The sequence below is a fragment of the Malania oleifera genome, chromosome 6 (assembly GCF_029873635.1).
Source record: "Malania oleifera isolate guangnan ecotype guangnan chromosome 6, ASM2987363v1, whole genome shotgun sequence".
NCBI classification, from domain to species: domain Eukaryota; kingdom Viridiplantae; phylum Streptophyta; class Magnoliopsida; order Santalales; family Ximeniaceae; genus Malania; species Malania oleifera.
In genome coordinates, this window is record NC_080422.1 from 10314283 (window position 1) to 10339027 (window position 24745).

Here is a 24745-nt window from a genome sequence, read left to right on the forward strand (position 1 = left end):
AAAACAATATTATAACATGCCTCGAAGCATATTCTATTTTGCAACATTTTCTCTATTTGATTCTTACGCCCCCTAGCATTCGTTGCATTTTTTTATGATATTGAACTCCAACAATTTTGATGACTATATTCGTAGAAATTAAAATATATTGATCCAATTGGATTTATGTAACAAGTTTGGTGACTTGGCCGTCTTTAACCCATAAATAATATATCAAGGTTACATAGAGAACTAAGAATATTTTTGTATTTGATTTCTTTTGCTGGCTCATATGGCTTGAAGAGTCTACTTTTAGCATTTACAACACTCAATCATACGCTTAGTTGTCTTGCTTAATCATATACCTAGTTCTGAGTTATGATTAAAACAAAAAACAAAAAAATTTGGTCACCCTAGCTCTTGACATTCATTAGAGAAGCAAAATTTCATGCTTTCTAAAATTAAAAATGAAGTCCAAGAAAGAACTTATTTAATGATCCACTCTTGTTTTTCAAAATTCAAAGATCCCCCCAAAACCCCCACCCCCAACCAGGATCCAGTTTCTGTATAACCTAAATACATGCCTTGAAGTTACAGGTTTAAGTATGCAACCCATCCAATCCTTTCATTCAACACAATGACCATAAACACCCCTAATTGGAAAACCAATTTCCCCTTGAGGAAACATGACGATCCTCAATAATATTATGGCTAGGCAAACATTTGTCCCCCACAATTAGACATTCACACTTGACCCAAGTTGCATAGCTAAAACTAAAAGCAACTCATATATACTCGTAGCTTGCAAAACAAGGCCATTCAGGCTGCCAAGATGATGTTTGCCAGAGCAACCAAGATGTTTATAGAGTACTTCCGTAGCTGCTGTGTGTGTGTTGGTTGATTTCGCAGGCATTTAGTTACAGCATAACATATTGAAACTGCAGCATTTAACAAAACAACGCACAAATATGACAAACCCTCTGCAAGAGGACAGCCAGCTGCTGGAAAGAAAAAGGAGAGACGCTGCCTCCGCCATGAAAGAAGACAACAGTGCTTTTTCAGAGGTAAAAAGATAAAAGACGACAATATAAACATTCCAACCCAATAGGGAGCAATGATAATAATAACACGAGTTCACGACAGAATTCGGTTGGCCCATCATAACTAAAGCTAGTACTCCCATTTCTTCAGCTCCATGCCGTCAGGAGGGCTGCCCTCCACTTTCTTTGAACCCACATCTTTCCAATTTGTGGACAGCACCGTCCCATTTGACTCCACCTGTTTCATTATAACAGCACAGCACATCCATTGCATTTAAAATATAACATATGATCAATTTTACAAAAATCCAGTGACTGGTGATCTAACTGAAAATACTTTCACTATAGCGCCAACACTAAAGAAAGGAGGAGAAGAGCCGATCATCCCCATGTTTGGTCATTTGAGATCCCAGTGGGAATCCTTTTTTTATCTCAGAAAAAAATGTTTCTACTTCTAGGCTTCATGTGTAAACATATTAAATAATTAAATGCAAAATAAAACAAAAACATAAATAACATTGAATACGTTAGATCATTAAATATCAATTATACAAAAAAAAGAATTAGATATTAAAAATTAAATAAATCTAATTTATATATGGGCATTGAAAATTATAAACATAAAATAATTCACAATAAGTGAGTAAAGTATAATAAGAATAAATCCACATAATAAAATAATACATCACATAAATCAAATAATAAATATAATAATGATAACAATCTGTGTTTTTCATTTTAGTTTTGCAACACTAATAGATGGCAAGGTGGCCATTTTCCCTCTCTTCATCTGCCAATCTCGCTTTATTTTATTTTATTTTTGATGCATGTGAATCATTTGTTCAACTGGTTGAAACAATTTATGCATTCCAATTCTAAATCAAACATGCAAATGGCATTCCTTGTTATTCAGGTCTTCGAACCAATCTGAAATAATATCGCACGGTTATTCTGTTTCAGTAGTGTGATTTCTATGCAAATGATTCAAAATCAGTACTTGGGACCCCTGCATCCAACATAGCCTATGAAATGACTAAAACTAGTAAGTAAAAACTTAAGCCCTTCAAACACTACAAGCAAAGGAGAATGCATTCGGGGGATTTTTATGTCATTAAAAACAAAACAAAAGATGGCTCGTACAAAAAATTTGCTCATGGCTCTTCTCATGTCATCATCTGCATTTTGATAAATGTCTCGGAACAGCTTGTTGACAGCTGCATCACCATCTAGCTTTTCATCTTTTTCCTGAAATTCAAATCAGCATAAAGTCAAATCACTTGACCAAAACAAAGACAAGCTTCAAAGTAAGAATACATAGCCATTTTTTATTTATTTTAGTAAATTCTCCACTTAGTGGCGAGCCTAAATAAAAGGAATGAACTTTCCAACATATAGGCACTGAGTTGCTGTAAGACCTCTTTCTTCACTAGAGCTTCCAACTTTTCCCAATCTTTGGCTCTTGCTTTTGAAGATGGATACGTAGGCCTGCAGGATCCAACTGCAAACTCATAAAAAGAGAAGAAAGTTGATCAGCAATCAGCATGCAAGAAAACTTTCCGGGCATAATAGAGAGATTATTTACACCAGACAGATGATAGTGCGATATTGTATCCATTCTGAGAAACATGATACTCAAGAAACAATAGTAATTTCTTGTTTTAAATGCAGACTGGCTACATATACAGTGACTAACCTGATGACACATTTACTAATTGCAGAGCAGTAAGTTTCTTGCTGAATTCCAGAGATGTCCAATGAAAAGCTTCAGCTTTTACAAGGTGGATTTCAACTTTGGTTGATAATACTTCATACCTACACTTATCAGGTATTATCTGCTCTTCCACAAAAACAACCATAGAAAGCAAAATCAATGCGCAACCAAATCAAAACCCAGTGATGTGCAGTGGAATTTTGATGGTAAAGGAAAACACCAGTACTCGGCAATTTTTGTGGGAGGAATTAAGGAAAGTACAAAACATTTTGATCAGATTAACAAGAAACTCACAGATATATATCAGCAGATTCCAAAACAAGGAAAAAAAAAAAAAGGTGGGCTGGGGAAGAAGCCAATACACTAGACAAAATTTAATAGGATGCTGCAATTCTATAAATGAGATTTTTTTTGCCTAAATGGCCAAGAAAATTTCTGAAGTCATTCTAGAGCAAGTCTTTCCATAGAAAGAGAAATCAAGGAAAGATTAACATTAAGTAGCAAAGTACTACATCAATGCACAACGGAATAATGAGGATAGCCATAAATTTTGCATGAGCAGCCATGTAATCAGTGCAGAACTAACCATGTAATATTTGAAAAAATTTACATTCATATAAAGTAAAATCCTTTCAAAAAGCAATTCTTTAGTACGACAGTCCATCAGTACCTTTGCAAATAATCGAGTCTGAAAATGATAAACATTTTCACCAAGGACATTAATGGCTACACTTAGCTGCAAGATAAAAATTTATCACAATTACTTATCCCCTCAGTAAAAAATATATTACAATTACTTATCCCCTAAGCTTCCCCCAAGAAGAATTGGAGAACCAGCTGAGATCTTGAAGCAGAAAGGTGTTTAAATGGCAAATGAAAGCACTGTTATTTTTATTAGACGAGGGAACAAACATACTATTTGTTCACCGAAGTCAACGACTACATTTCTCGATGGAATTCCCTTTGCGAATACAGTTACTACAACTTCCTCTGGTTTCTGGTAGTACTCATGCCTGTCCAACCATGTTAGGAAAACAAATATAGATGAAAGGAAAGGAAGCCAACACAATGATATCTGTTGTGAATATGTAATAGGGTTATTACACACATGCAGCAAATTGAAACAAAAACAGACGAACTCTACAAAGCCCTAGCAAAAATCTCCACTGTACTGTCAACAAGAACTCCACAAAGTTTCAACCCTCGGCCCTTTCATATCAGGCATCATGAGCCCTCCATATGCAAAACCTTTCCCATCAGGGGTCACGAGCCAATGCAAAACCTTCCCCTTACAGATTTCAAGTGACACACCTTCTAAATGAGCCACAACTCAACCAATTACAACAGGTCATTGTTAGACTTCAAAAATATTAGCAATATCATAAAATTATGTGTAACTACATAAAAATAATAGTTGAGGCAACAACATGGCAGCATTTGTTCAACTTTTCCAGCTGCTGCTTAAGATCAAAATAAGGCTGGACCACTTGGATTGGTAATGTGTTATCAAATGATATGTTTATACCTTAACAAAGCACAAAATACAATGAGGATCAAATGATATGTTTATACTTCAAAACATCTATGAATAAAGTAAAACCATGACAAGAGATTTTCTTTCATGTGGCACCCTCTGGTGGTTAAGAGCACTGACGAGTGTAGTGCTGCAATTATTTACCCCTAGCTTCACAAGTTTAATTGAGGATCCCACAACAATTGTTCACTCTATGGGAGATAAATAATGTTACAAATAAACCCACATCATAAGCAACCACCCCAAGCCTTATATTTGTATCCAAAAGGACCTTTGTATTTCAAGGCCCACTCTTAGTCAAAAATCCACAATGAAAACAAGAACCTACAGAGCAGTCCACCTCAATCCAAATATCTCAGTCTGTCACTTGCAATTTTAGTTCCAATCATTAGCTCAAGAATGCAAGAACCAGACTTGGTCACTGTGGTCCTTGGTGGAGAGGATAGTGAAAAGGTAATGTGGTGACAATTGATCCTTCTCAAGGTGTGACAAAATCCTCTTTTCTGAGATTATAAGTTGTTAAAATCCCGAGTATCTTTGTGTATAATGGGTAAATTAGGAAAGAGTGTAAATGTAGGAGATTATATATTATTCTGTAGGGATTATTTCCTTATTAGATTAGGTGATTGTATTATAAGATTGTGATGTACACAATGTTAATGTACACAGAGTTGAATAGAATTTTTGTATTCTGCTAACATGGTATCAGAGATAGGGTTTCTCAACCTTAGCTAACTATGGCCAGCTTTATCACCAACGGCACCGACAACAGTAGAGGGTTGACCCCTGCTGAAAATATCGATGGCGATTCGGAGATCACATCCGTTGGAGGTTTGAATGGGCTAGACAACACAACTTTTTCACTCGCAGTGGAAAAATTAAATGGAAAAAATTTCCGTGAGTGGGCTCAATCCATAAAATTGGTAATCTAAGGGAAAGGAAGACTGGGTTATCTTACCGGCGAACGGAGGAAACCCGACTCCACCGAAGTTGTAGCCTTGCAAAAATGGAGGTCCGAAAACTCCATGGTCACCACTTGGCTCGTCAACTCGATGCAACCTTCAATCAGGAAAATCTACTTGTTCTTATCCACGGCGAAGGACGTCTGGGATGTAGTTCATGAGACGTATTCCGATGTCAAAAGTTACTCGCAGATTTTGAGATCAAGACCCGGTTGTGGCAAATGAGGCAAGGCGAGCGAGGCGTGACTGAGTATTTCATGGAGATGACCCATCTCTGGCAGGAGCTTGACCTGAGCATCGAAGAAGAATGGGAATGCTCCGGCGACAACGTACGATACAAAAAACGACTCGAAAACGAATGGGTCTTCGAGTTCTTGGCCGGCCTCAACCGAGATCTGGATGATGTGTGGGGACGAATTCTTGGCCGAAGACCTCTGCCATCAACCCGAGAGGTGTTCGCTAAAGTAAGGAGGGAGGAAAGCTGAAGACGCGTGATGCTGAAGCCACAGCCGGATCGTGTTGGGTTTGAAATACCAGCCCTAAATTCGGGTGGGTCGGACGTCTCGGCTCTGATTTCAAAAGGCCGGGGAGGATACGGAAAAAAATCACAAAGAGACAAATTATGGTGTGAGCACTGTCAAAAGCCAGGTCATTCAAAAGAAACCTGCTGGGAAATTCATGGAAAGCCTACAGATTGGAAACCGAGACATTACCAAAAAAATCGTGGGTATCAGGCTACCACTGACAGTTCAACTGGAAAATTACAAGGTGAAAAAAACAATAATATCAGTCCAAGTAGTGCATTCAACCCTGAACAGTTGGATCAACTATATAAAATGATTACCTCCATTCAAACATCGGGTCAGTCTTCCACTGGTTCTCTAGCTCACCGAGGTAATTATTTATCAGCCTTAAATACTATATGATGCCACAAATCACCATGGATAATTGACTCGGGTGCATCTGATCATATGATTGGTTCTTATCAATTGTTTTCATCCTATTCGCCATATGGTGGAAACCTGAAAGTCAAAATTGCAGATGGTTCACTCTCACCAGTTGCCGGTAAAGGAAGTATTCGCATATCTGACTCTGTAACCTTAAAATATGTCCTACATGTTCCCAAGTTATCTTGCAACTGGTTATCCATTAGCCAATTAACAAAAGACTCCAATTGCTCTGCTAAATTTGTTTCATCTCATTGTGTTTTTCAAGATCTATCATCGGGGAAGACGATTGGCACTGCTAAAGCGTATGAGGGACTCTACTACTTTGAGGAGGCAAGCTTGAGTGAACAATGTAATACTGTAATTTGTGATTCTGCATCTATTTTTAGAGATAATGAACTTTTGTTATGGCATTCTAGGATGGGTCACCCAAATTTTCAATATCTAAAGCGTTTGTTTCCGTCTATCTGTTCAAATAAAATGTCTCTTGAGTTTCAATGTGAAGTGTGTGAACTTGCAAAACATCGGCGTGCTTCTTACCCAACATCCATATACAAACCATCCAGTCCATTTACTATGATTCACAATGATTTGTAAGGACCCTCAAGATCCCTCAATCGCACCCATACAAAATGGTTTGTTACTTTTATTGATAACCATACTCGTTTTTGTTGGGTTTACTTGTTGAAAAATAAAACCGAAGTCCGTTCCATTTTTGTTGGTTTTCATTCCATGATTCAAACACAATTCCAGACTCACATTCAAATTTTATGTACTCATAATGGTACGGAATATTTTAATGATGTTCTGGGAACTTATCTTCAAGAAAATGGGATTGTTTATTAGAGCTCTTGTGTGGATACACCTCAACAAAATAGGGTTGCTGAAAGAAAAAACAGACATATACTTGAAGTAGCTCGAGCATTGATGTTTACTACAAACATGAGAAACTATTTTTGGGGAGATGCCATCTTAACAACTACACATTTCATTAATCGAATGCCGAGTCGAGTCCTTTCCTTTGCCACTCCTCTCTAGAAATTCCAAGAACATTTTCCTACCTCACGACTCCCCTCCAGTATTCCACTGAAAATCTTTGGTTGTACGGCTTTTGTTCATATTCATGCTCACCATCGCGATAAATTGGATCCTCGTGCCGTTAAATGTGTCTTCATTGGTTACTCCCCTACTCAGAAAGGCTACAAATGCTATGACCCTATCTCAAAGAAAATATTTGTTAGCCTTGATGTCACATTCTTTGAAACCACTCCTTATTTCCCAAAACCCTCTCTTCAAGGGGAGCAATGGAATGAAGATCGGTTCTTTGACTTCTTTACCACAGAGTCTATCGAATCTCCTATTACCACTGACTTGGTGCCATCTACTGAGTCTCCCGTTGCATCATCATTCCCTGACAAATCCACTGAGTCTCCCGTTGCGTCACTTCCTAAACTGTCAAACACAAAAGAGCACTTAACCTCAGGGGGAGATGCAGGGAAGCAAAACAACACAGACATACTAGTTTACTCAAGAAAGCCAAACACAAAGAACAGGGAGAATCTCATACCTGAGGCACCAAGCGATTTGGAACCGGTGATGGCCCTGAACAACCATGAGTCTCATGAGCCTGCTTCTGATAATCCTGTACTTGATGACATCAATTTACCTATTGCAGTCAGAAAACAAACCAGGTCATGTACCCAATATCCCTGGTCTAAATATATGTCTTATAACAGCTTGTCTATAGGATATCATGCCTTTGTCTCTAACCTTAACAGGATGAGAATTCCAAAGACTATTCAGGAAGCTCTGGAAATACCTAAATGGAGGGAGGCTGTCATGGAGGAAATGTGGGCTCTGGAGAAAAATGGGACTTGGGATGTAATGAATCTGCCGAGAGAAAAGAAGCCAGTTGGTTGTAAATGGGTTTTCACAGTGAAATATAAATCTGATGGGACAGTTGAACGATATAAAGCCCGACTCGTTGCAAAAGGATTCACATAGACTTATGACATTGACTATACAGAGACATTTGCACTGATGGCAAACTTGAATACAGTTCGGATTCTCCTATCCTTGGCAGCCAACTTAGATTGGCCACTACAACAACTTGACATTAAGAATGTATTTCTAAATGGTGAGTTAAAAGAAGAATTCTGCATGACAATACCACTAGGCTTTAGCAAGAAAGGTAAAGAAAACAAAGTATGTAAACTCAAGAAGTCCTTGTATGGACTCGAGCAATCTCCCAGGGCATGGTTCGACAGATTTGCAAAAGTAATAAAGAACCAAGGATATCAACAAGGGCAATCTGATCACACCCTATTCTTCCAACAGTCTGAAAGAGGTAAGCAAACCATTCTAATAGTGTATGTTGATGACATAATTTTAACTGGGGATGATACAGTAGAGATGGAAAGATTGAAGAAAGTTCTAGCTACTGAATTTGAAGTTAAAGACTTAGGACAAATGCGGTACTTCTTGGGCATGGAAGTTGCTAGAACGAAAAAGGGTATTAGTGTCTCTCAGTGAAAGTATATCACTGATCTCCTAATTGAAACTGGCATGCTAGGATACAAACCTAGTGAAACCCCGATTGAAGCAGTAAAGAGGGTTGAAGACTGTGAAATTTTTGTTGAAAATGAGAGGTATCAGAGATTGGTTGGTAAGCTAATCTACTTGTCACATATCAGACCAGATATTGCATTTGCAGTTAGTGTGGTAAGTCAACACATGCATTCACCAAAAGAAGCTCATTTAGATGTTGTATATAAGATCCTTCGATATCTCAAAGGCTCCCCGAGAAAATGACTCTTCTTCAAGAAATGTGAAAGCAAGGAAGTAGAGATCTTTACAGATGCAGATTGGGCAGGATCAGTGGAAGATAGAAGGTCCACTACCCGTTATTGCACATTTGTCTGGGGAAATCTGGTAACTTGGAGAAGCAAAAAACAGAATGTAGTAGCTCGTAGTAGTGCCGAAGCTAAATTCAGAGCAGTTGCTCAAGGATTATGTGAAGGACTATGGTTACGAAAACTCTTGGATGAACTACGGGTCCGGGTGAAATTTTCTCTCAAATTCTATTGTGACAACAAAGCAGCCATCAGTATCCCTCTCAATCCAGTTCAATATGATAGGACTAAACATGTAGAAGTAGACCGACATTTTATCAAAGAGAAAGTTGAAGAAGGAACTATCTGTATAACCTATGTACCTACCAAGGAATAAACTGCAGATATTTTTACGAAACGGTTGGCACTGCAGAACTTTGATGATCTCATTAACAAGTTGGAGATGATTAATATCTATGATCCAACTTGAGGGGGAGTGTTAAAATCCCGAGCATCTTTGTGTATAATGGGTAAATTAGGAAAGTGTGTAAATGTAGGAGATTATATATTATTCTATAGGGATTATTTCCTTATTAGATTAGGTGATTGTATTATAAGATTGGGATGTACACAATGTTAATGTACGTAGAGTTGAATAGAATTTTTGTATTCTGCTAACAAGTACCCCCCCCCCCCAAACAACACAAACCCCCAAAATAAATAAATAAATAAAAGAAACTTCAAGAGCTAGTTCTTTCATAAATGGGGAACATAAAAGGCGTATTTTTGTTTATGAACTATAGAAATTCTCGAAAACATATAAGCAATCCAGCTTGCAGATACCTGTATTTTGGTTTGACCGGTGCCATTGCTTCTATTTCATGGGATGTGCTATTTCTTTTTCCAGCTTCTTCGTGAGTTCCAGAAGTTCTCTCTGACAATTGGTGCAAGAAAGAAGCAGGTTCAAGATTGTGCTGAGGATTAAAGGTTATGGGCTTAGCTAGATGACCAGTTTTCTTTGAAGAAGCAACCAAAATCTATCAAATGCATAGACCATAAAATGCTACAATGCAAATTAAGAGTAAAAAAAGTAACAAAACCAACTGTAGAATGGACTATTTAAAGCCTCAGGAACATATTTTATATATAACAAAGGTCCAAAAAAATATCACCCAGAAAAAAAAATTGGGATACAAGCAGCACCAATTTGCATGAAAAAACTGCACAAATTGCAAGCAACACATGATTTCAAGTTTTCATCCAAATTTAATTTCAAAGATCCCAAAAAAACTAAATTAAAAATATAAATAAATAGAAGTTAAAAAAAAAAAAACTTGCCTGACAGTTTGTTTCCTTCAGAAGTAGTGCAAACTGTTCTATTTCCCATGATTTTAATTTTTCATCCAAATTTAATTTCAAAAATTCCCCAAAAAAATTCAAATAAAATAAATGAAATCTCCCCCCCCCCCCTCCCCCAAAAAAAAAAAAACATGAGAACTACATCGGACATCACAGGTTGTGCAAACTGTTCTATTTCTTCAAAATTCCCCCAAAAAAGATTAAAATCTAAATGAATAGAAATTCCCAAAAATAAATAAATAAATGAGTGTTTGGCTGAAAGTTCGTTTCCTCATTAACCAATGCACGGAACCAAATGAGTGTTTGGCTGAAAGTTTGTTTCCTCATTAACCTATGCAGAGAACCACATAGGACATCAGAAGTTGTGCGCACTGTTCCATTCCTTCATTTTGATTCTTGCGTAAGTACTTCTTAATGATCATATTTTAATTTTTAAAAGACCACAACTAAATCACTTAGCTTACATTTTGGTTCGTGAAATCATTATTCCCAGGAATAAAGAGGTACAATTGAAGTAATTAATAGTTGACACAAAAAGAAATTGTTAGTTTCATAAAGCAAAGAACAATGCCAAAAATTTTATGAATAATTATTCCCAAATTTCACCATGGGAATGTCTATTTCATTCCTATTCCATGTTGAACAGTATAAACTTTTACAAGTGTGACTTCTTTCTAAATTGCTAAATATCTACACAATTTTCATTACACTCTCACAAGTCACTATATTCTATGAACTAAATATTACCTTATGCTGCGTTTGGGAGCATGAATTTCAAGCTTTCAGATTTGGATTTGTGTGGATTGGAAGAAATTCAGTATAATTTTGTGTTACATTCTATCCAAATTTAAGGTTTGAGTTCCGAACTCCCAAGGGTTAATAAATTTAAGTGCAGTTATGACGACAAAAATATGGGTAGTAATTTAAGTGCATCAGTTTAGAATTAGCCTGTTACTTTATCACATGATCTGAACATCAGATGCCAAGACCATATTTAAATGTTACACCAAATTTATAATTAGGAAGATACCCAACCAATATCCCTCAATATATTGGGGGATTGAGTAAAAAACACAGTGAAATCACAGAAAATTTAAAATATAGACAAAACATTAATCTACATTGTGTCAACAAATTACTGCATGAAATTGTTCCGCGTTGTGTCAACATATTACAGCATGAAATTTATCTGATTTACTTGATAAGACAGACAGACCGCAAATTACTTTCTTGGATACTCCAGAGGATAATCAGTACCTGCAAGATGATCATTACATTCTTTGATCAGCTTGGTAAATCTGGAATCATCTCCAGCCAAAGCAGCACCTGTTTCAAGGGCTGTCTTCGCAGTTTGATATTCTTCAAGCTTAAAACATGCAGTGCTGCAAAAACAAGTGTAGAACTCAAAAACTAAAATGCCAAAAGAATTGGGGAGAAAATAAGGGCAGCCTGATGCACAATGCTCCCATGAATGTGGGGTCCAGGGAAGCCACGATGGGTCTATAGTATGCAGCCAACCTTGCATTTTGCAGGAGGCTGTTTGCATGCCTGAAACAGAAACCTCCAGGTCACATGGCAAGTCTACTGTTTGTGCCAATATTCCCCTTCAATTGTGGAGAAAATAATGTGAAAAAATCCACAAAAAGATCAAGTCACATGAAAATGAAAGTTGAACTGTATTTCAATAAGCTAAGAAAAGGGGTTTTATTATTAAGACTTATCAATATGCACCAAAACAAACCATTTTCCACAAAAATTCAAAAAAACATAAATTTTCCAGTGGCTAAGTGCTAATTACATAGTAGCCTACAACAAGTATACACATAGGAATGTTAGGAGGAAGAAGCAAATTAAGTGTTAGATTCTAAACTCTAAAAAATATGAGATTGGTATTAACAGATTTTTTGACAAATAGTGTTAGGTTCTAAACTCTAAATCAAGTTCTGAATTAGTGACTGGATGTGCTATGAATTAGTCAACCAGATTCAAAGCTTAACTGAACTGCAAAAGTTGTTTGGCAAACATTTGAATATGTATTTTTAATGATAACTCCAAAATTAAGGCCTTCATTTAGCCGGTTGTTCTTAACAGATTTAACACTAACAGGCCTTCTAAACCTTTATCCACAGATATTTGTGTTCTTTGTCTTGATAGCACTGAATCCACTCTCATTTGTTTTTGCATGGTTCTTTGTTGGATATTTTAGAAAAACAAAGACTAAGGATAATGAGAGAAACTAATTTAGAGACTGCAGAAGACTGATTTTCATTGAGCAACAAACTATCTATTTATACAGCATATTGATAACTGAATCCTAGAAAAATCTGCTAAAACTGAATTGCAGAAAAATCTGCTACATATTGAGCATAACAGCTAAGAGCTTAAAAGTCAGCAAGAAGAAATGGTTATAATCCTAAAGAATAGCAACAAATAAACCTTATTCAGCTCCTAAAGAATAGCAACAAATAAAACTGATTCAGCTTCATGAGTCACACCAGTCAACACTCCTTGACTCTGGAGCTGCATACACCAAGCTTCTGCCTCAATAATTCACATCTAATCTTCGGAAGTGCCTTTGTTAGGATGCCAACACTTTGATTTTCTGTTTTGCAGTAGATCAACTGCACTTCTCCTTCCCTTTGTACCTCTCTTAGAAGATAAAATTTTATTTTGAAGTGTTTTGTTTTGCCATGGAACACTGGATTATTAGCAATTGAAACTGCAGCTTGGTTGTCCACAAATAATTGTGTGCCTTCTTGTTGTTCCATATGCAAATCTGTCATAAGTTTCCTGATCCAAAGGGCTTGATTCAAAGCAGCAGCAACAGCAGCTACATATTCTGCTTCAGCTGTGGATTGTGCTATGACTTCTTGCTTCTTAGAACACCATGAAAAAATTCCAGAACCAAAGCTAAAACAGTAACCTGAGGTGCTTCTCATATCATCATCATCCAGCCCAATCACTCAGAATAAACATGGAGACTGAAGTTTTTAACTTGACTGAATCTTATTCCATAATCAATTGTGCCCTTAACATATCTAAGAATTGTTTTTTTTACTTGAAAATGAATTTCACTAGCACAGTGCATATACCTTGATAGCAAACTTACTACATGCATGATATCTGGCCTAGTTGCAGTTAAATACATTAGGCAGCCTATTAGGCTCCTATGCAGCCTTTCATCCACCTTTGCAGCTCCATCTTCTTTGCAAAACTTCTCTTTTTGTTTCATTGGAGTTGCAGTTGGTTTGCACTCTTCCATGTGGAATTTCTTGAGGACTTCCTTTGCATATTTATGCTGGCATAGAAATATTTCATTTTTCTTTTGATGTACCTGCATACCAAGGAAGAATGTCATCCTTCCAAGGTCTGTCATTTCAAAGACATCTTTCATTTCTTCTTTAAACTTGTCAATCAACTCCTTGCTACTTCCTGTAACGAGTAGATCATCAACATACAGAAATACCACAAGTACTTCATCATCGGTCTTCTTGATATATAAAGTAGATTCACTCAAGACTTTTTTTCAAAGCCTAAGTTCACTAAGTGTGCATCAATTCTGCTATACCAGGACCTTGGTGCCTGTTTTAAACCATACAGGGCTTTTTTTAGTCAATATACCTTCTCCTCATGTCCTTGAAAAACAAACCCTCCAGGCTGCTCCACAAAAATTTCTTCCTCCAAGTATCCATTCAAAAAGGCTAACTTGACATCTATTTGGTGTATAACAAAGCCTTTTTGTGCAACAAGAGCCAGCAACATCCTTATAGTATCCATCCTGGGGCAAAAGTTTCAAAAAAATCTACCCCAAACATCTGGGCATATCCCTTGACAACAAGTCTTGCCTTGTACTTGTCTACAGAACCATCATGATTGAGCTTGCCTTGTACTTGTTTACAGAACCATCATGATTGAGCATGGTCCTATAAACCCACTTGACTCCTACAGCTTTCTTGTGTTTAGGTCTATCTACCAACTCCCATGTCTAGTTCTTTTCAATCATCTTTAGCTCCTCCTTCATTGCAACTGTCCACTTCTAATTAGATGCAGCTTCTTCATGCCCTGCAAACTTCATTATAGCAACATTACACCTCTGATAAATGTCAGAGAGTGATCTGGTTCCTCTAACAGGTTCATCATCCATATCATCATTCTCCTCCTGAACCTCAAGCTTCTTGTCGTTCTCCCAACTCCAGTTATCTAACTTAAGGAATTGAACATCCCTGCTGACAATTACTTTGTTGCTTTGTGGTATGTAGATCCTGTAGGCCTTTGAAATTGAGCTATAGCCTACAAAGATCCCAGATTCTGCTTTTTTGTCCAATTTGTCTCTCTTAACTTGAGAGATGTAAGAGAAACATAGGCAACCAAATGTCTTCAGATTAAGCAACTTTGGTTTATAGTCATACCATGCTTCAAATGGAGTCTTTTTCAGCAAAGCTTTTGTTTGCAATCTATTTAGCAGAAAAACTGTTGTATTTACAGCCTCGGCCCAAACTTTCTTTGGCGGCCCTTTGTCATGAAGCAAGCACCTTGTCATCTCCATAATTGTTCGGTTTTTCCTCTCCACAACACCATTCTATTGAGGAGTGTAAGGTGCTGTCAGCTGATGTTTGATGTCTGCTTCTTCACAAAACTTGTTAAATTTTTCAGCGGTATATTCAATACCATTATCAGACCTAATCAACTGCATTTTGCATTCGCTTTGAGTTTCAACCCAAGCTTTAAACTTCTCGAAGATGTCAACAACCTCAAATTTAAGCTTCATAAAATAAATCCAGCACATTCTAGAGTAATCATCAATGAAAGCAATATAATACTTACTGCTATTCAATGATGGTGTTTTCATTGGTCCTCCCACATCTGTGTGTATTAATTGCAGCCTCTGTGTAGCCCTCCAAGCCTTGTTTTGTTGAAAAGGAAGCCTAGTTTGCTTCCGATACAGACAGGCAGCACATTTAGAAGACTCCTCTAATTTAGGCAAGCCTTTCACCAGATTGTTCTTCATGAAAAGTAGAGCGGCATGATGGGAATGCCCCAATCTCTTGTGCCAAAGCACTGTATTGCTATCTTCTTTGTGTACAGCAGTTTGCTCTTCTTTCATCAAATCCAAGGCAAAGCTTTTGCCTTTCATTTAAACTTTGAACACATCTATGCCTTTTGTATCTTTAATCACACAGTTTTTGTCTTCAAACAGCACCTTATAGCCTTTCTCCAACAACTGAGTAACACTCAAAAGATTTTGATTAATTACAGGAACATATAAAACATCAGAAATTAATTTTAGACCTGTGTGGCCTTCAATCACTACTATTCCTTTACCTTTTACTGCAATGTGTGCTCCATATCCAATTCTGACTTTAGAAATAGCAGTCTTGTCAAGCTCTCTTAACAGCTCTCAATCATAAGTCATGTGGTCTGTACAACCACTATTTATAAGCCAACTTTCTATGGAGCTGTTGGGGGCAAAACATGATACCACAAACAACTGCTCCTCTTGAGGTTGATCCTTAGCAGCCTTGGCTTCTCCTTCTTGTTGCTGAGTCTTGCATATCCTTTCCATGTGCCCTAACTGACCACACTTGCGACACCTTACATCTGACCTCCACCAACACTTATTTTGTGGATGATTGGTTTTTTTGCAGTAGAAGCAAGGTGGAAAGACTTGAGTGTTGCTGCATTGGCTATTTTTGTTGTTGCTTGCATTACCTCTAGGCTTCTTGTTTTTGTTATGTTTTTTTTTTTGTTCTTGTTACCATTGTTGTTCTTGCCACCATTTTTGTTCTGTGATTTGGCTTGAAAAGCACCCTCCACAGATCCTCCTTGCCTCATAAGCCTCCCTTGTTCTTGTGCCTGCAGTGCATTTAACAATTCTGCCAAGGTAATGCTTGACAAATCTTTTGAGTTTTCCAAAGATGAAATTGTAGCCTCAAGGAATTGTGACTAGGACCTTTTGAACAATTCTAGAATCAGAAAAATCAGAACCAAGGAGTCTTACCTTGTTGACAATGCCAAGAAGTCTGTCCGAATATTCCTTGACTGTTTCTGATTCTTTCATCTTTTGCATCTCAAATTCTCGGATCAAATTCAGTACTTGCATCCCTTTGACCCTTTCATTTCCTTCGTATTCTTGCTTCAAAAAATCCCAAATTTCCTTAGTTATTTTCAGTGTCATTATTCTAGTAAAAATGGTGGATGAGACTGCAGCAAACAAGGTTGCCCTTGCTTTTGGATTTTCTTTGCTTCATCTCCTTTTGATTTTTGATTTGAGCAAGAGTTGGATTGTTTGGTAGGGCTGGAACTTCATACACTCGTTTAGCAGCTTCCTATAGATCATTAGCATCAAGATAGGGTTCCATTCTAACAACCCACATCTGATAATTTGTTCCATCAAATACTGGAGGTGCAATTGTAGCAAATGAATTTTCTAAATTCATTCTAAATAAGATGTTGTGTTTGAGCTCTCTCAATCTCACAGGTCCCTCAAGACTACAGCTCTGATACCAATTTGTTGGATATTTTAGAAAAACAAAGACTTAAGGATAAACAACAACAACAACAACAAAACCGAGCCTTAGTCCCACTAAGTGAGGTCGGCTATATGAATCCTTTTCCGCTAATTTATGCGATCATAGACCATTTCTTTTGATAGATTCAAAGATATTAAATTTTTACTCACTATCTCCTCCCAAGTTATTTTAGGTATACCCCTACCCCTTCTACTGCCCCCCATAGTAACTAAGTCATTTTTCCTCACAGGTGCACTATAAGGCCTACGTTGCAAGTGTCCATACCATCTGAGTCGTCCTTCCCTTATCTTATCTTCTATAGGAGCTACACCTAACTTACCATGAATATGTTCATTCCTTAATTTATCTTTCAATGTTATACCACTCATCCATCTAAGCATCCTCATTTCAGCAACTTTTACTTTTTGGATATTATGTTTCTTCGTCGCCCAACATTCTGATCCATATAGCATAGCTGGTCTTATAGCTGTCCTATAAAACTTCCCTTTCAATTTGAAGGGTATTCTACGATCACATAGTACACTTGAAGAACTTCTCCATTTTACCCAACCTGCTTTAACTCTATGCATTACATCATCTTCAATTTCTCCTTCAGCTTGCATAATAGATCCAAGGTATCGAAATCTACAAGTGCTATTTATTTCTTCATCATCAAGTTTAACTTTGTCTCCAATATTCCTCCTATCATTACTAAAATTACATTTCATATATTCTGTTTTATTTCTACTTATCTTAAAGCCTCTAGATTCCAAAGCTTCTCTCCATAATTCTAACTCAGCCTCTACTCCATCCCTAGTTTCGTCAATTAATACAATATCATCTGCAAACAACATACACCATGGAACCTCCTTTTGAATACTCTTAGTCAATTGGTCCATCACTAAAGCAAAAAGATAAGGACTCAAAGCAAATCCTTGATGTATACCTATGGTAATTGGAAATTCTCTAGTTTCTCCATCTATAGTCTTTACACTAGTCATTACTCCATCGTACATATCCTTAATGACATCGGTATACCTACAACATACACCCTTTTTTTCTAAAACCCACCATAGAACTTCCCTAGGTATCCTATCATATGCTTTCTCAAGGTCAATAAATATCATATGCAAGTCCCTCTTCTTTTCCCTAAATTTTTCCATTAATCTTCTTAAAAGATAAATAGCTTCTGTGGTAGATCTCCCAGGCATAAAACCAAATTGATTTTCTGAGATCTTCGTTTCTAACCTTAATCTTTGTTCAACTACTCTTTCCCATAGTTTCATCGTATGACTCATAAGTTTAATTCCATGATAGTTATTACAATTTTGAATATCTCCTTTATTTTTGTATATAGTTATTAAAGTGCTTTTCCTCCATTTATCTAGCATTTTCTTAGTTTTACAATTGCATTAAATAAATTAGTTAACCATATAATTCCGTTATCACCCAAGCATTTCCAAACTTCAATGGGGATGTTATCTAGTCCCATAGCTTTCCCATTTTTCATCTTTTTTAGTGCAAATTTAACTTCATTAACTCTAATTTTTCGAATATATCTTATATTTTTAGTCTTTTCCTCATTTGACAATTCTAAATTTAAGCCTTCTATTTGGTTTTCGTTAAACAACTTACTAAAGTAACTTCGCCATCTTTCTTTAATATCTTCGTCCTTAACCAAGACAATATCATCCTCACTTTTTATACATTTTACATTTCCTAAGTCCTTGTTCTTCCTTTCTCTAGCTTTAGCAAGTTTAAATATATCTCTTTCCCCTTCTTTTGTACCTAATCTATCATACAAACTATTAAATGATCTATATTTAGCTTCACTAACGGCCCTTTTTGCATCTTTTCTTGCCTCCTTATATTTTTCAAAGTTATCGCTGTTTTAACATTTTTGCCACATTTTATACCAAATTCTTTTTGTCTTTATGATTTTTTGTACATCTTTATCCCACCACCAACTTTCTTTGCTATTTGAGAATCTTCCCCTTGATTCGCCTAAAATATCTTTTGCTATCTTTTTAATAGAGCTAGCTAATCTATTCCAAAGAGTATTTGAATCTATCCCATCCTCTAAGATCCAATCCCCATCTTTGATCATTTTTTCTTTAAATTTTATTATATTTTCTACTTTTAGGTTCCACCATCTAGTTCTCCTACACTGGTTTATTTTATCCTTTTTCTTCCATTTTTTAATGCATATATCTAACACTAAGACTCTATGTTGTGTGGTTAGACTTTCACCTGGAATAACTTTACAATCCTTGCATGATACACGATCTACCCTCCTAGTTAAAAAAAAATCTATTTGACTTCTATTTTTTCCACTTTTAAAGGTTATTAAGTGTTCTTCTCTCTTCTTAAAGCAAGTATTCATTATACTAAAATCATATGACATAGCAAAGTCTAAGATCATCTCCCCAGACTCATTTTTGTCTCCATATCCATATCCTCTATGTATCCTTTCATAATTTTTATTATCTCTTCCAATGTGTCCATTCAGATCTCCTCCTATAAATATTTTCTCAGTACCTGGTATGCCTTGTATAATACTATCCATATCTTCCCAAAATTGTCTCTTAAGATTTTCTGCTAAGCCAACTTGAGGAGCATAAGCACTAATGATTATTTAGAGACTTAAGGATAATGAGACTCAAGGATAATGAGAGAAATTAATTTAGAGACTCCAGAAGACTGATTATTATTGAGCAACAAACTATCTATTTATACAGCATATTGACAACTGAATTGTAGAAAAATCTGCTAAAACTGAATTGCAGAAAAATTTGCTACATGTTGAGCATAACAGCTACGAGCCTAAAAATCAGCATAAAGAAATGGTTATAATCCTAAAGAATAACAACAAATAAAACTTATTCAGCTCCTAAAGAATAGCAACAAATAAAACTGATTCAGCTTCATGAGTCACACCAGTCAACATTCTTTTTCCTGGAGGACTTGAAACAGACTTTTGGTTTTATTGGAGAAAGTTGAATTTGGGGTCAGGGGAGGATATGCTGGCCATTTCTTTTTCAAGGATCAGAAGGAGCAAAGATAGATAAGCCCTTTGGAGATGACGGTTGTATGCTGTGTTATGGGGTGTTCATATGGAGGAAAAAAGAAACACTCATATCCTCAAGAAGAAGAAGACTTCTTGGTCTTGGTTCAGGATAAGATTCAGTATGTGGCTTCATCATTGGCATTTGCCACAGGTAGTTTCAAAGGAATGTGTTTTGAGGATGTTTGGCATGATTGGTTTCCTGTTCCATATTTATTTTTTTTGTTACTCTCTTTCAGCTTTTTGTGTTTTTTTAGGAAGATTTATTCTCCTGTATTGCCCATTGTTTCTCTATTGGTAAGAATCCAATATTTTGATAAAAATACATGAGAACCTTAAGTTTTTAAGAAAAATATATAACATTACATATCACCCAAAAAATGAAGAAAATAAAAATTCGCTAAAAATGACAAATCACTACAAATTTGCATCACAATTTTGCAGGTGAATCAAATCACAAACAAAAAATAAAGATTAATTTCCAAAAAAAAACACACAAAATAACTACAGATTATCCATAGTTTTTTAAAACTACAGATCGTCAGGGTCATTTCAAGAATAGGGGGAGATCATCACAATTAAATTATTGCAGAAGATGGAGCTTCGTGGTGATCGCCACTGCCTCACAGCGGAGGGGGTGGTACAAAATAACCTACTGGAACTAGTGAGTAATAATAACTTAGAAATCAAATACTCAATTTCTCCAAATTCCCAAAACCAATTTCCAAGATGATTACAAAAGTACACGCAGGCACACACAATCTACATTCAAAAATTAAAAGAAATACACTTTCCTAAAATAAATAATTGAAAATAAAATAAATAAAAATTAAATATTCTAAATTTCTTGAACAACTTCCAAACTAAACACCCTCTCCAAGTCAGGCTGCAACTACCTCCATCATTCTCTATTGCCACACAGAAGTTTGTCATCAAACATTAATTAATAGGAGAGCTTGGTCAATGGAGACGATGCAACTCAATATCCCAAAATGGACCTTGGCATCTGTGACAAAGACTGGAACACAGATCCCAGCTAAACGAACCAACCTTGATGCTCATGGCATTTTCCCACCTAGCAAAGATCATTAGACTGTCATGGCCTGCCTAAAGAGATCCCCCCAAGCACCAATCCACATCTGCACAAGAAGAAATCATATACCCAATCCTGTCCAATAACCAGATATATGCGTCATGTAATCCTAAAGGGTCGCAAACCTAGCTGGCGAACAACATGATAAAATATTATATTAATTTAGGCTTCAGTGTTCACAAAAGCATGTACAGGCTACTGAACTCATCAGTGGCAGTTGTCACAGCATGATGGAGGAATTCATTCAGCTTAGGAGATGATGTCGAGCTCGGCTTTAGAACTCTGCAGATCTGTACTGCAGAAGAGTTCACTCAGCTTAGGGTACAGTCTCAGAACAGGCTTCCTCAAAACTTGGCTGAGAACCATGCAGACTTGCGCCATAAGTGGCTGCTCACTATAAGATACCTCCTCACTACTAGCAGGCTCCAGCTACTTGCATATATGTCCATCTCTTCCTGCTCATGTTACTTTCTCTACCACATCCAAACGCTTCTTTTTGAAGCACTGAACCGTAAGAATGACCCTTCTTGCCAATTCATAACACTCCAGCAAGTGTTGCCTCTTCAGTTCTACCAGTGCACACAGAATAAAAGCCACAAGTCTGGTCTTCTCTACAATGTATTTAGTCAGGCCATTACATCGGTCAATTTGCTGGTGAGAACAGTGACATCCCTATGAAGATCTGCAACACCCCACAAAGTTTGTGATTTCTTTGTTATATTGTTGTTGGTCACACTAGTCTTTTCTACAAGGATAGGTGTGGTCTCTCCAATATTTCAAATTAATAGCATCCCTTTCAACTTGATCAAACTAATCTTCAATCACCATAACTCCTGGGTTTTTGTAAAAAAAAAATTTAACTACTACTTTTAGCCTGATAGTTGAGATCATTCCAGTTCAATTGAACTCATCAGTTCAGTTCATGAGGCCACTCATGTTCAATTAATTCGGTTCAGCTATTAGAGCTTCAATAATAAAGGAAATGCCTCTTCTCCTGTTTAGTAAGTCTCCCACAAACCCAGCAAGATATCTTCCAACCAGAGACTGAGTGGCAATAGCAGACCTGGATGACTCCAATCAAAAGAGATGTGCCACAAGGCTAACTAGCTAGAGAAATTACAACAGATACTACTAGAAATAGCCCCCAGGGCCCAGCTATGACTCAGGAATTCAGATGCTCATGTCTGCAATTGTAACAGGCAGAATCTTCAAGGACAGTAGGCTTGGTTGACAACAAGGTCAAACGACTGAGACTGCAGGAGGAAAACGGAGAGGCTTTTTTCTTTTGATGTGATGAATCTTCACTGAAGTCATTGGCAACGTGCAAGGCTCTGAGCAAGGTCAAAGCGGTGACTACAACGGTCAGTGGCTGTTCAACACAGACTATTTACATGTGCTCTGATATCAATTAGTGCAGAATGCACCAAAGGAACTCACAGGCAAAACCCTAAAAACGAATATACAATTTCTCCAATTTTGAAAGCCAACTTTGGTTTAAAGAAATATACTTTTCTAAAATTATCTAAAAATAAACAAAATAAAATCTCCTAAATTTCTTGAAAGATAAATATAGCTTCCTAAGGCCCTCTCCACACCAGGCTACTACTATCTTGGTATCTCCATCATCAGGACACTTCCTTCCAGAATTAAAAGAAATATTCGGTTCTCAAAATTAATGAAAAATTAAAATAAATCAACTTCAGAATTCTACATCTTTAAAGGCCCAAACGATACCATCCAGACCTTATGTATGGAGATTGAAAAACAGAAAACCTGGCGAGAAAGGTAGAGCACAGTTTGCAAACATAGGAAGCCACAGTACCTAGGACTGCCCACAAAGTGAATCACTAAATCAAAGACCCACCTTTTACACAACAATAAAAAGCAACCAAAAATCCTTTCTGAAAACAAACTTCAATTTTAAGAATAACAAGAGAAGGCATAAAGTACCTAGCATAAGTCTTTATATTCAGCATTTATTCAATAAAAAGTGTATAATACAACTTTAAACAAAAATTGACAAGCTTATACTGCACTTGCACACACAAACATAGAGCCTGAATTAGTTAGTATGTGTCTTCACTGAAGAAAGAAAGTGAACATGAACTTCCGTAGACTAAAATGTTCTCAACTGAAAAAGAGAATCAGCAGACAACAATCAATACAGAACTCAAAAGGACACTTTCTAATGAATAACTATTTATTTTAAACAAAATAAACATGAGCAAGGTCCATGTTTCTGCAAAGCAATTGAACAATTGACAGCACCCATAGCTTAAGTAACCTATATAAGCATCAACCTGAAGAACTACATCATCAAATGCAATCCAATCACGCTATTAACAAGTCACAAATACAAGGGAGGAGAATAAAGAAAACAAGTTGAGGAGAAGTATAAGTATTGAAATATTAAATTGCACAACTGCCAAATCACTAAACTCTAAGTGATCACAACAGGATAAACAGGACTAAAAACACACAATATTGGAGGCATCAAATTATAATTATAAAGATAAAGGCTGCAGAACTAGAGGAGAGCGTACGCACCCTTTCCGCAGGTATGCCTTGGCCAGTGAAGGATCCAACTCAATTGCTTTGTTTGCATCCACAACAGCCTCTATTCATAATATGTACACAAATTAAATGTTGATGTTCACAAGTTAAAAAAGTATTATAATCATGGTAAAGATAACAATTAAAATAAGTCATTAAATTTATGGAGACAGTGGCACACATATGCACTATATACCTTGGATATGGGAAAGAAAATAAATTACCACTGCTTTTGGGAAGCTTTGAATTTGGAACTGAAAAAATGCATTATTTCAAGTTTAGTACAATTCTTCACAAATCCAAATCTAAGCCTCAAACTCCTGCTCCCAAACACAATATGAGTTTGACAATCTAATATAGTCATGGGAGTTGCTGGGCTATGTAACACTACTCATGTATTCAGTATGCCCTCTTTTGCATGATAGATATATTACAACAAGCTAAGGGGCATTTGGATCAGATTATGCTTACACAACTCACCAGAATATGGCCTACAGAATGTTGGATGCAGACATTTGGGTACTATCAGAGGTTATGTATGTCTTCTAGCATTATTATCATTGAGTGTGTTAGTATGTTAATTAGTGAGAGTTAGTAAGGGTATTATTGTTATTAGAATGTATTTAATTTGCATTATAAATAGAGGAAGAGACCTATCTTCAAGTTAGGTCATTCATCTTAATCAAATCTTAACATGGTATCTGAGCTGGTTACTAGTTGGTCACGGGTTCTAGTCTCGTTGCCCACATTTATTACGTGATGTTTTCAAAAAAAAATTATATTCCCTGTAATGGGCATTATCTATCATGTGTGTATCTCTCCACGTGTTGTCGGGCTGCACGTGTAGGGGAATGTTAATGCTTGATATACATTGTTGGCCCACAACCAAGCAGCTTAAGCTTTTAGGTAAAGTGGTAATCTAACATGGTATCAAAGTGTGATCCAACCTAAACCCCATTCTCCTCAACCGCCGCTAGTGTTACCATTCCTGCAATTTTTTTTTCCAAATCCACCTCCATCCCATATTAATTCATAAATCCAACCATATACCCATAAACAACACCCCCCCCCCCCCCAACGACCCATCACCAAAGGACACCCCACGCGCCAGACAAATGTTGGCAAGGCCGACTTCACATGCCAGCACATTAGTGAAGTTCCGA

The 24745-nt window shown here is 36.7% G+C and overlaps 1 protein-coding gene across 4 annotated transcripts in view; it reads right to left on the bottom strand.

Moving 5' to 3' along the window:
* Positions 1-781: 781 nt before the first annotated feature.
* The window catches only part of LOC131157425 (protein SGT1 homolog B-like), a 34666-nt gene continuing 10702 nt past the window's right edge, over positions 782-24745 (bottom strand). Inside the window, exons 2-10 of one of the 4 annotated variants that reach the window (XM_058111564.1) lie at positions 23577-23646; positions 11621-11745; positions 9848-9938; positions 3647-3743; positions 3401-3466; positions 2713-2851; positions 2435-2517; positions 2160-2264; positions 782-1257 (exon numbers count right to left, since the gene is read on the bottom strand). In XM_058111564.1, coding sequence (XP_057967547.1) covers positions 1150-1257; positions 2160-2264; positions 2435-2517; positions 2713-2851; positions 3401-3466; positions 3647-3743; positions 9848-9938; positions 11621-11745; positions 23577-23646 — 884 coding nt within the window. In that variant the 3' untranslated portion in view covers positions 782-1149. Of the gene's footprint in view, positions 1258-1866; positions 2265-2434; positions 2518-2712; positions 2852-3400; positions 3467-3646; positions 3744-9847; positions 9979-11620; positions 11746-23576; positions 23647-23778; positions 23837-24745 lie in introns of those variants that run through there. The other 3 variants (XM_058111565.1, XM_058111563.1, XM_058111566.1) reach the window with 3 other exon arrangements.